We start from the raw sequence: 12,904 nt of genomic DNA on the forward strand, positions 1-12,904 counted from the left end.
ATGGTTCCTCCGTGGTTTTCAAATTGTATAGTATATAATTTGTTGATTTTCAGTGTGTGATCTTCTGCTAGTTACATTTTGCGATGGTCATTTATGTACTGTAATAGTTGCCAGCGTCATCTGATGATGGCAGTTGTTTTGCTTACCAGTACTGGTCTCTGTGTACGTTCAGTTGGGCGCAAGGCTTCATATGTGTATGTTGTCAGTGCCTTATGTGTACACTGTTATGTGGTTCTTGTATTTCTTGTAAGTACTGATGCGCAACGGCTGACCATTATGTGTGTAAACACAAATTTTACATGATACCCCATATGATCGAACTTTTAACAATAAGCATAGATGTGGTACTGAGTCAAATGCTTTTAGGAAATCAAGAAATAAGTCATCTACCTGACTCTTGCTCCAAAGCTTTCAGTATGTCATGTGAAAAAAGTGAAAGTTGGCTTTCACGTGATCGATGTTTTCGGAGTAGGTCATTCTGTACGAGACACCTCATTGTGTTTGAGATCAAAGTATGTTCTAAGTGTCTACAACAAATCGATGTCAAGGATATTGGACGATAGTTTTGTGGATCACTTCTATTGCCTTCTTGTAAACAGGTGTGACCTGTCCTTTTTCCAAGAACTGGGCATGGTTTTTTGTTCGAGGGAGCTATGATAGATTATAGTTAGAAGGGGGGGCTAACTCAGCTGCAAGTTCAATTTGATAGGGACTCCATTGTTTCCTACAGCTTTGTTCAATTTTAACGCTTTCAGGTGTTTCTCAACACCTGTGACATACTTCTTTCATTCATCATTTCAGTAGTACGAGGATTAAATTGGGGCATTTCTCCCAGGTTTTTCTTTGCAAAGGAGTATTTGAAAACAGTTAAGCATTTCAGTTGTTGCTTTGGCACCCTCAGTTTCAGTTCCTGTCTCTTTCGCTAAGGACTCGGCGCTGACATTTTTGCCACTAACACCCTATACATACGATCAGAATTTCTTCGAGGGTTGTGAAAGATCATTTGACAATATTCTGCTGCGATAGTCACTGAAGGTTCGCTCATTGCTCTCTTGACAGCCGAACGTGTTTCATTCAGCATCTCTCTATCTATAGTCCTACGTTTTGTTTTACTCCTATTATGCACTAGTCTCTGTTTCTTTAGAAGTTTCTTTACAGCGAGTGTTCTACTGTCTGCGTATCTATCCAGTGCATGCTCTTAAACTTGAGCCATAGTTCCTCCACATGCTCCTTCTCCGTGCTGAAAGTTTCATGTTCCTCATTGAGATTCGACGATACTAAATTTTTGTCTAATTTACTGACCATATATATTTTTGTGCTTGTTTCAGTTGTTCTTCGTACTTCGGTGACTGTTGTTGCCACGACCGTGTCATGATCATTGATACCAGTTTCGCTGTGGATATCTTCAAAGAGGTCTGGTCTATTTGTTGCCATTAGACCCAATATTATATCCCTCATGGGTGGGGCCCCGAACTATATGCTCCAGGCAGTTTTCAGAGAAGGCAAAACTGTAATTTTTCCAATTGATTGTTGGATGATTAAAGTGTCTACTGATGATTACAGTATGTCCGGAGAACTCACATACAAGCGAACTAAGGGTTTTCTTAAGTTTTCAGTTTCATTATGAGTCTGGTGGGCGTTAGAAGGATTTAGTTACCGTTTCATGCCCTCCCCTGAGACTTCGTCTTGGCCATTCAATTTCACATGCTTCAATTTCTATCTTGCTGAATTTGAGTTGTCTACTGTGGCAAATACAGCACCTCCATTTCCCATTAGCTCACAATTCCAATACAAACATAAATTTTCCCCAAAACTTTCACTGCAGTCAATTTCAGATTTCAACCAGCTTTCTGTATCTAGTATTATTACTGCTTGCCATGAGCACTTCAAACTCTGGAACTTCGTTACGAATGCTTTAGCAGCTAGGGGGCATTCTTTCGGACCTTACATTTATAATTCTAGGTCTCCAATAGGTGTTATCTGGACCAGATGGAGAGTCTACTAATGAAAGACCTGTGTGTGCATCCCAAACAGTCAGCTACCTGGATAGCAGCCTCTGATGTGTAGTACACACCTACCCCCTTAAGGGGGACTCCACAGTTCTCAACCCTCAACCCTATGGGGAAATCCAGGAAGTCGCAACATAGCTTGTCACAGAACTTTCGAAATGTCTGGTTCAGTCCTTCCTCTCAACTCGGAACGAAGCAAGCACGATTGGTACGGGGGGCAATTCTGCAGACTGTGAGCTTTGTTGAAAGTCTAGGCTGATCCTCTGAACCTTCTCTGCCAATTGCTAGAATGATCAAGTATGACCCGAGCCCAGACATAAGGCATTATTTGTTCCAACGTGCGCCACAATCTGGAGTTGGTTGCAGCCTGTTCCCTCAATGGCTGCTGGAATAGTCTCTTCAACATGATGAATGAGGCCCCTGTCATTCGCGCTGAGTGCACATGGTGTCTTTTCCTGTCTCTTGCTGCTCTTTCCCTAAAGACACCATTATCCACCATAAATTTGATCTGCTGACGATCAATAGTCCACTAACCTTTTGCTTTTGCCTGCTCTTCACACTGGACAGAACAGGTTTCCCCAAAACAGGCGAAATGAGTTCCACTGGCTCAGTTTTAGTGAAACACTGTTGTGTCCGCACTATAACACAACAAATATTCCGTGATAACCAAATTTATTTGACCTACAGTCACTCAAAACAAAACTTTAGTTCGTTTACACAACACTTCGCTGGCTGTAGCCCCAAGGAGAAATTAGTCACTAGTAGAGAATACAAGCCCAAACCACTGCCAACCAGTCGATACCGAAGCGTCGCAAGTTTCCAACCAGGGAGGCCACAGTACGGTTCGGTCGTCGTGAATCCAGCAGCCGGGTAGTAACACAGTCAACGGCGAAAATTGAACTGTTTAAACGGGCTCAGGGAGCTCGCTTAAATCCGCAGGTCCGGCCAATCAAGAGTGTTGGTAGATGGCGCCCTTATAGCTCACTTTGGTGGCAAGGGCAGCGACGCCAGGGTAATCCGTATCGATAGTGGTGTGTACGCTGCCGCTAACCCCGCGACGACGCGTTCACTGGCGCCAGTTGTTGACACCGTCTGTGGCGCCAGCGGTACTCGCTGTGTTGTAGCACGCCGCGCCGAGTTGACGGCTGCTGTGCGGCAGCCGATACAACAGACTGCATTCGAAGTTGTTAGTTAGTGGGATCGGTATAACACCCTGAGTCCTCCCTGGTACCCGTTAACACAACAGTATGCATAGATCTACCACTGAAACGCCACTAACAGTCAAGTGGGTATTGACAGATCTCGTACTTTCTGGAGAGGAGACAGGATCCACAGGCTGGATTTCGGCTAGTGCTGTGTATTACAGGAAGTCCGGCCGTGGTGGCCAAGCGGCTCTAGGCGCTACAGTCTGGAATCGTGCGACTGCTATGGTCGCAGGTTCGAATCCTGCCTTGGGCATGGATGTGCGTGATATCCTTAGTCAGGTTTAAGTAGTTCTAAGTTCTAGGGGACTGATGACCTCAGATGTTAAGTTCCATAGTGCTCAGAGCCATTTGTACCATTTTATTACAGGAAGGTGAACAAACAACATTAAACTAAGCCTGCTGATTATCTTTCAAATCTGTTGATCGAAAGAGATTACTAATTTCCTATAGGAATTGAAGGAAATACACAAAGCGAATTTGTATAAAGGCAACAGAAAAACCTGTGGCAAAAATTACTGTTTTACTAACACATTTGAAGTTAATTATATTTATTAACAAACTCGAAAATAGAGTAATTTACGATAAATGTAGATAACATATCTCCTCTTCAAGGAAAAACTAGATGAAACATATTACGTTAGATTATCTGCTACAATAACTAAATCATAAACGTCGATTTCCTACAAATTAGATTATGTGCAGGACAATGGTAACTTCCAAAAATTCTCAAAAATCCCCGTTTATTTGCATTAATATACAATGAAATTTGGGGTGATCGATTCTTTGGTAGTAACTATGATTCACAAACGCTGATTTGCTACGAAAGACGTTATCCGAACCAGCCCTAACGGTAACTTAAAAAAATACGGTTTTGCAAACGTCTGAAAATTTTCGGTTTCTCACGTAACTATACAAGGAAATTAGAGACCTAGTGTTTCGCACGAGATTAGGCCTACTGTTTCCAAAAATTTTAAAAGATCACAAATAAGTTTACGGCTACAATTGACGATAATAGTAGGACTTTATTGCGGCACTCGCGAAAGTTCGAAATTTCACAACGTATCTCAGTACAAACTGTTTTTAATACAATCGGTGAAAGATTATGCACAATCGACGTGAACAGTAAAATACGCTAATGTAGAATTACAAATTGGCGCACGAGTCTTGCGTTCATGGTTTCCCACAAAAGAAAATCTTGAAGGTAGATTTAACATATAACTGAAGGTGCAAATTGCACGGACAAAACTTAGCTATTTCTGTGCCAAATTCTAGAGTGGCGTATCGAAGAAGAACACTGCAGCGTTAGTTTGTCTCAGTCAAAAGCTAGAAAATGTCATCACCAACAAAGCACATCTTCTGCCTGTTGCAGCTAACAATGGGTCTCGGACATTGTGGCCGCTCTGGTATATTGACTTAACCCATTACTGGCCATTGTCCCTTTTTTGGGACGCGTATATTTTACTTATCTCTACGTAAGCAATGGAGCTTTTAGCATTTATTGTTGAACCTGTTGGTTCAACTAACTGCTATAATGCCTGTAAATGTAAAATAAATAACTTTTTTTCTAAGTACTTCACGTCAGGAAAATTATAAACTTGCCGATTTTTGTTCTCACACTTGGCAGCACTGTATGTCTGCTGGTAGTGCCTGGACGACAATGAGCTGTGATTTTGTTGTCTGGGCGTGTTTGTTATGAACATATGGATGTTCATGTTAGATTAAGTATACTTCAGATTTTCTCAAGTAACTGCAATATCGATATATTTTATGCGTCCCAATAATGGGACAATGGCATGTTACACTATCATTTATTGTTGATGTGCCCTATTCTTGTATACACGTATTATACAGAGAACTGCTTTCTACGTTGTTTATATTCTTTTTTCCTGTTCTATTCGAATTTTAAGATTACAACAGGATTAAAACATGCCGTGTGGACTTACACTTGAAGAAATTCTAGCAGAACTAGCGAATCATCAAGAGAGTGACAAAGATGATGACGTAGAATTGGCGATTATTCCACGCGATGCAGATGTAATAACAGATGAAGAAGACATTGACAAAAATGTATTGAACAATAAGTCTGCTGTACAAGATGAAGCCGGTACTCCAGATAGAATGTCTCACTTTTGGATGTCCAACAGAGAATAGTGATGTTTTACCTATCAGTACCAAAATGCAGAGGACCACAAGGAAGCAAATTGATGGGAGGACGGGTGAGCACAGATGTACGACTAGATCCAGGAAATCATTTCACTGTGTCAAGTAAAACACAGAAGAGAGTAAAACACAAAAGAGATGTGCTTACTGCAAGAACAAAGCAACAAAAATTTGTGATAGGTGCAATGTTGGTGTACACGACAAGTGTTTTGCTTCATTTCATACTGAATAGACATTCAATAATATTAACATTCTTTATTTATTGTTGTTTCTTAAAATATTATGCATGGAGAATAAGGTTGTTAATTTGGATAGCGCATTTGGCCAATGTCCCAAAAATGGGACGATCTGTAGTTTTTGTTCTAATAAACTGAAAATTTTCGAAACCACTTTTTATTCAATCAATCATTCAATGTAACGTATTTATGCATAAAAGTTTGCAAAAAAATGACCCCATAGAGTTTTGGCCAGTAATGGGTTAATTTGTCCGTGAAGCTGCAGCTTGCATTCGCGACCGCTGAAACCTCTCAAGTAAGATAAGTGACCAAAAGGGAGTCGTTTACATGTTCCATAGTTTCTGACACTCTGTATCTCAGACGTCGTTATACATCCAGCAGTTCAGTCACCAGGAAGAGAACCGTTCCAAAAACGGTGGAAACGTCGGTTTTAGTGTCTCACTGTGAAAAGGCATAACTTTGAAAACGATTCTTTTCAAAACAGGTAAAAGGTGTTTCTTAGAAAATAAAATGTTTTTGATCAAATTAGAGTGACGTTCATAGCGCCATGCATCCAAAATGCATATAAAATAACTTACATGTCTGACGAAGTTAACTTTCTGTTAGATGGGCATTGGTAAAGCTTTTGTGGCAAAAAATACATAAAAATTATAAATTTAATCAGTACCATTGTTCACTCTAAAACATCATTACTATTTACAGGTTGCGAAGCTGCTTATGCTTAAAATACTGGATGGAGAGAACGTCAACAAGTGTTGGATCAAATATGGAAATGCATCGAGAATCCAGTGGAACTAGTCAACTGGACGAGAGTGACTGTTGCACACCATTGTACTTAGCAACCAACAGCGGTAGCGCAGAATTTGTCAAGTTGCTGGCCTATGAAGTCAAAAACCTTTGGTTGACAGATCGGTATTCTCTCACAGTACTGCACTATACTGGCGATGATGAAAGTTTGAAGCGCCTCCTACATGCAGCTGCTCATAGCATCCCGGTGAGAGGCATCTTTAACACACTTCTGCTTGAGACAGCAAACAGAGGTAACGCCTTGCGTGTGAGGCAGCTGTTGCAAGCGAAAACAGATGTGACAGCGAGGATCGCTAACAGTGTCAGTGCCGTGCTATGCACTGTACTGAGCAGCAACCCAGTGTGTTCGAGGCATCTCCCGAAAGTTGGTGTAGATATGCAGGAGAAAAAGGGTTCTGGTTTCACACCCCTAAGCTGGGCACCAGAAGAAGACAGTTCAGCATATGTCAGGCTACTGGTGGAAGCAGGAGCTGAAGTGCACAGGAGGAACAAAGGTAATGACACACCTCTACATTTTGCCAGCCTGTCCAGTGACACAGAATGTGTGAAACGACTTTTAGAAGTCGGTGCAATGGCGGTAAGAGAGGATAATCGTGGAAGCACACCACTGCACTACGCAGCATCTGTGGGCAATGTTGAAAGTGTGAGGCTGATGCTGGACACCGGGGCATACCCCGAGAAAGTGAGTGAAGATGGCCGGACCCCAATACATTTCGCCAGCATGTCTGGTGACACAGTGTGTGAAGCTACTTTTAGAATTTGGTGCAAGGGTGTCAAAAGTGGATAATCGTGGTAACACGCCACTGAATTATGCAGCATCTGTGGGCAACGCTGAAAGTGTGAGGCTGCTGCTCGAGGCCGGGGCATACTTGGGGCAAGTGAATGAAGATGGCCAGACCGCACTACATTTCGCCAGTATGTCCGGTGACACCGAGTGTGTGAAGCTACTTTTAGAATTTGGTGCAAGGGTGGTAAAAGTGGATAATCGTGGTAACACGCCACTGCACTATGCAGCATCTGTGGGCAATGCTGAAAGTGTGAAGCTGCTGCTCAAGGTCGGGGCATATCCCGAGCAAGTTAATAAAGACGGGCAGACTCCACTTCATGTTGTTGGCGTGTCCATAGACATTCAGTGTGTGAGACGAGTTTTGAAAGCTTGTTCCATAGTCGCAACACGTAACAATCATTACAATATACCAATCTACTGTGCAGCAGTAAAGGGCATGAGCAAGAGGTATTAAGCTACTGTGGAGGCTGTTTGAAGAAGCTATAGCTGATTCACAGTTGAAAATTACTTACTTTTGAACACCCTTGTTCACAGCTGTGTTACGTGGCAATAAAAGGACCAGAGCTACAAGCGACGCATAAGTTTGGTAATACATTCTTTCATTGTTCCAGCTGACATGTAGCATGGAAATCGTTTTACTGCCAGTGAGGGAAGATGATGCTGTGGACATGAGAAGCAGGATATTGTGGAGGCACACTTTGTTCTAACATAACTGGACCTAACGTAATACGTTTTCTTTTTTTTCTTTCCTCCTGTGTATTTTTGATGTAATGGGAGTGAGAGACAAATGAATGTTGTAAAATATTACAAGATTCTAATATTATTATTTTTTTCTTCTTTAACATTTAACTGCATGGGCATATATTGTTTAAAGATGCAATTATTAGATAATGAAGTAGCACGCTATGAACAGAGTGATGAAACATCACTCTCTAAGAGTTAACAACCACTAGGGAGCAGTGAAAGAACCAGAGACAATTGAGGCACTGGCAACTACAAGAGCTCAAGGCACAGATACAACATTTTGAGGAAAATAGATGTTTGTGAAAATCAGGTTTGTAGGCAAACAACTGGCCCCACAGAACTCGCTTGATGGTTAACCAAGTCACAACATCCTTTGTTTCCTAGGAAAAAGTATTGCACTTTATCTTGTAACATTTTCATTAATTAATTTTGATTAATATTTAGGATGTGATTCTTGAGTATCTCCCGGCGTATTTGATAATCAAAATATCCACGGGTGTACTGCCAGTCTAGTGTCCAACGGGCACAATATTTCGGCGACCATACATGTCGCCATCATCAGGTGAACTGACGGAATGAGCTCCTGTGAACGTGCCGACACGGAGATCGGTACGCTATGGCTGCTCAGGGGGAACTGGGTTCGGTCGCGGCGGCGGCTGATTTAAATACCCTCCGCCCGCGTCGCGCTTCCTCCGCCGTCCGCGCCCCGCGCCACGGTCGCGCGGTGGAACAGATTGCGACGGAGTCTGAGGTGACGTCGGTTTGACGGCTCTGTCCGCCGTGGTCGTCACAACTATACGTTTGCTCGATGTACTCTCGATTAACCCAATCGCTGGTTCCCAAGCCTTGCTAAGATTATAGCCACAGTCACGGTTTATGAGGTCGTCATTGGTGCGAATTTCGATGGCCTCTCTAACAACGCTGTCCCAGTATCTCGACATCTGTACCAGAATCCTCGTGCGGTCATATTCCATGGCGTGATTTTCCGACAAACAATGTTCAGCGACCGCCGACTTGCTCGGGTACATCAGTCGAGTGTGCCTCTGGTGTTCACAGCATCGATCCTCGACGGTACGCATCGTCTGACCAATATACGACTTTCCACATTGACTCGGAATCTGGTACACGCCGGCCTTCCTCAAACCGAGGTCATCTTTGGCGCTCCTCACCAGTGCACGAGTTTTATTCGGAGGACAAAACACAGTTCCGACCCGGTGTTTCTTCAAAACGCGGGCGATTTTCCCCGAGTGTGTGCCTGTATATGGAATAAACGCAGTGCCTACCACCTCCCTCGTGTTTCATCCATCTCCATAGGTTGTGCTGTAGTGGTTGGGCGTAGAGCACGTTGAATCTGCCACTCTGAGTATCCATTTTTTCGAAATACAGTTCTCAGACGTTCCAATTCCTGGGGTAGACTCTCTGCGTCGGAGATAGTGTGCGCCCTATGTACTAGAATTTTAAGTACCCCACTCCTCTGTGAAGGGTGGTGGCAGCTGTCTGCGTACAAATACAGATCAGTGTGCGTTGTCTTCCGATACACCCCATGACCTAAGGTGCCGTCAGCCCTTCTCTTGACCAAGACGTCAAGGAAAGATAATTTACCCTCCGTTTGTCTCCATAGTGATTTTGATGTTGGGGTGTATGGGGTTTAGATGTGTAAGGAAGTCAAGGAGTTTATCCATACCATGTGGCCAGATGACGAACGTGTCGTCCACGTAACGGAAAAAGCAAGTACGTTTCCATTCGGATGACGACAGGGCTTCCTCCTCGAAGTTCTCCATGTACAAATTCGCTACCACCGGTGAGAGTGGGCTACCCATGGCGACTCCCTCCGTTGCATAACAAAACTGTTGCGTCCTTCAGCCTCCGGTTCTAGATGTACCCTTGTCGGGTTAGTGGCCGACGCTACAGATCTTTATTTATGAAAATAGAAGAGTGCAATCAGCTACAAATTTTACATATTCACATACACCTTTACCTTTTACCCGAATAAATACAGATTCATTTTGATTAATTTTTCTTTTGCTACGAGTATACAAGACAAGAGATGTTGAGTCATAGGCTGATTTACCAAAATCTTTACTACCAATTTCAAACATATAAGTACGATGGGCAATTACATCTCTATCATTAAAACTTTAAAGACCAGGTACACTAGAAACTCCGCTACCACCTCTTAGTATGGCAACGGTGAACCATCCATTTCCATGTGAGAAAGTGTCGTTTATATCCAAACTAAAATTAAGTGAACATCCAAGAAATACACAGGGTCCATCGACGAGGGCGTGGGCTGCAACACTCTTCACTGGAACGCGATTTTTCTTGTCTCCTGATGTTGTTGTAAGTTCAATGTTTTCTATTGTTTTGTAGACTGTTGTGTGGAGGTATTGACTGTCATCTATTTGAGTGGCATGGTGTCGAGTGTTGATAAGGTCTCAACTTCGCCCCAACCCCAAAGTTCACTCCAATCGCAGAAATTGTTAGTGCTGTTGAACAGGTTGCAGCTCGACTTCCGCCTGAATCAGCTGAGGAAATACGTAGTGAAGCTTGTCGTGCGTTGACGAAATCCAAGCCGATGAAGTTAAATGTCACCAGTAAAAAGAGGGCAGCCATTCGTGATCTGAGGGAGCGCTCTGAAATTGTCTTACCGGCTGACAAAGGCAATGCTACAGTTGTTGTCTCCAATAAGGACTACACTGATAAGATGCAGAGCCTGCTAAACGACGATTCCTACCGGAAGATCAGCGTTGACCCTACAAAGAAGGTGGAGAACAAGACGAGGTCGCTTCTCAAGGACGCAGATTTACCGGAGGGTGACGCTAAGAAATTGTTACACCCAAGGTCCGGTACCGCCTAGACTATATGGACTCCCGAAGGTTCAGAAAGTGGGGGGTACCATTACGCCCCATTGTCAGCAACATCAGGGCACCTACATATTTGTTGGCCAAATACCTGACGGGATTTTAAGTCCTTATGTGGGTAAATGCCCTCATCACATCCGTAATTCCGTGGATTTTGTCAAACGCCTTCATAGCTTCAGGTTGGATGAGTCAGATATCATGGTGAGTTTTGACGTTCGCCATCTGGCCACATGGTATGCATAAACTCCTTGACTTCCTTACACATCTAAACCCCATACACCCCAACATCAAATTCACTATGGAGACTGAAACGGAGGGTAAATTACCTTTCCTTGACGCCTTGGTCAAGAGAAGGGCTGACGGCACCCTAGGTAATGGGGTGTATCGGAAGACAACGCACACTGATCTGTATTTGTACGCAGACAGCTGCCACCACCCTTCACAGAGGAATGGGGTACATAAAATTCTAGTACATAGGGCAGGCATTATCTCTGACGCAGAGTGTCTACCCCAGGAATTGGAACATTTGAGAACTGTATTTCGAAAAAATGGGTACTCAGTGGCAGATTCAACGTGCTCTCCCCCCCAACCGCTACAGCACAACCTGTGGAGATGGATGAAATCACGAGGGAGGTGGTAGGCACTGCGTTTATTCCATATACAGGCGTACTCTCGGGGAAAATCGCCCGCGTTTTGAAGAAACACCGGGTCGGAACTGTGTTTTGTCCTCCGAATAAAACTCGTGCTCTGGTGGGGAGCGCCAAAGATGACCTCGGTTTGAGGAAGGCCGGCATGTACCAGATTCCGTGACAATGTGGCAAGTGCGTACCGTCGAGGATCGATGCCGTGAACACCAGAGGCACACTCGACTGATGTATCCGAGCAAGTTGGCGGTCGCTGAAAATTGTTTGTCGGAAAATCCCGCTATGGAGTATGAACACACGAGGATTCTGGTACAGACGTCGAGATAGTGGGACAGCGTTGTTAGAGAGGCCATCGAAATTCGCACCAATGACGACCTCATAAACCATGAGTGTGGTTATAATCTTAGCAAGGCTTGGGAACCAGCGGTTGGGTTAATCGAGAGTAAATCGAGCAAACGTATAGTTAAGACGACCACGGTGGACAGCCATCACACCGACGTCACCTCAGAAGCCGTCGCAATCTGTTGCACCGCGCGACCGTGGCGCGGGGCGCGGACGGCGGAGGGAGCGCGCCGCGGGCGGAGGGTATTTAAATCGGCCGCCGCCGCGACCGAACCCAGTTCCCTCTGAGCAGCCATAGCGTACGGATCTCCGTGCCGGCACGTTCACAGGAGCTCAGTCCGTCAGTTCACCTGATGATGGCGACATGTATGATCGCCGAAGTGTTGTGCCCTTTCGACACAATAGACCGGCAGTAAACCCGTGGATATTTTGATTAATATTTAAGATTACTATTATTAATGTTAATTCACAAAAGTTTCATATGAAGGCTGGTGACAGTAGTCTTTTTTGAGAAGAGTCAAGTTTCTAATTTATAATAATGATAAAGTAGGTAACAGATGGTAAATGCACACACAAAATTATGATATATTTCATCACTGCATGGTTCTCGTTAGCACCATTTTTGTGATCACATTCTGTGGCTTGCAGTCGCCTATCTACCTCTGATTACAAAGTAAGCTAGTTATGTGTTCCATCGATAAGTCTCAAAGTAATTGTTATGACTTGGAATGTGCCAAGTGCATAAGAAATGCACATATGAATGAAGGTTTTTTAATGTTAAATTGTTTTTTACCCATTCCATGCCCTTAAATGGAACAAAATACAAATATTATACCTATATGCTTATTTATTCCTATTCAAAAATTCATCTGGTATAGGAGTTGTCAAGATTATATGATTTCAGTTTATTGTTAAAACTGTTACTGCTGTATGTCTGACATTTTATTTCATCTGGTAATTTTTCAAAGAGTTTTACAGCAGAATGTTTTGCCCCTTTGTGTGCCAAAGATAGGTTAAGCAGAGGATAGTGTAAGTCTTTCTTTCTTCAGGTATTATAATCACGAATGTCACTGTTGTTTTTAAAGTGGTCTATCTACATCAACATCCAT

General features: G+C 43.4%; 1 protein-coding gene across 1 annotated transcript; it reads left to right on the top strand.

Annotated features, from left to right (window-relative positions):
• The first annotated feature begins 6,376 nt into the window (after positions 1–6,376).
• LOC124716757 (ankyrin repeat, PH and SEC7 domain containing protein secG-like) lies at positions 6,377–7,658 on the top strand. Its single transcript, XM_047243301.1, has 2 exons — positions 6,377–7,099; positions 7,155–7,658. The coding sequence occupies exons 1-2, from the start codon at positions 6,377–6,379 to the stop codon at positions 7,656–7,658; spliced, it is 1,227 nt and encodes a 408-aa protein (XP_047099257.1).
• The last annotated feature ends 5,246 nt before the right edge of the window (positions 7,659–12,904 follow it).

Source organism: Schistocerca piceifrons, chromosome 9 (assembly GCF_021461385.2).
Source record: "Schistocerca piceifrons isolate TAMUIC-IGC-003096 chromosome 9, iqSchPice1.1, whole genome shotgun sequence".
NCBI classification, from domain to species: domain Eukaryota; kingdom Metazoa; phylum Arthropoda; class Insecta; order Orthoptera; family Acrididae; genus Schistocerca; species Schistocerca piceifrons.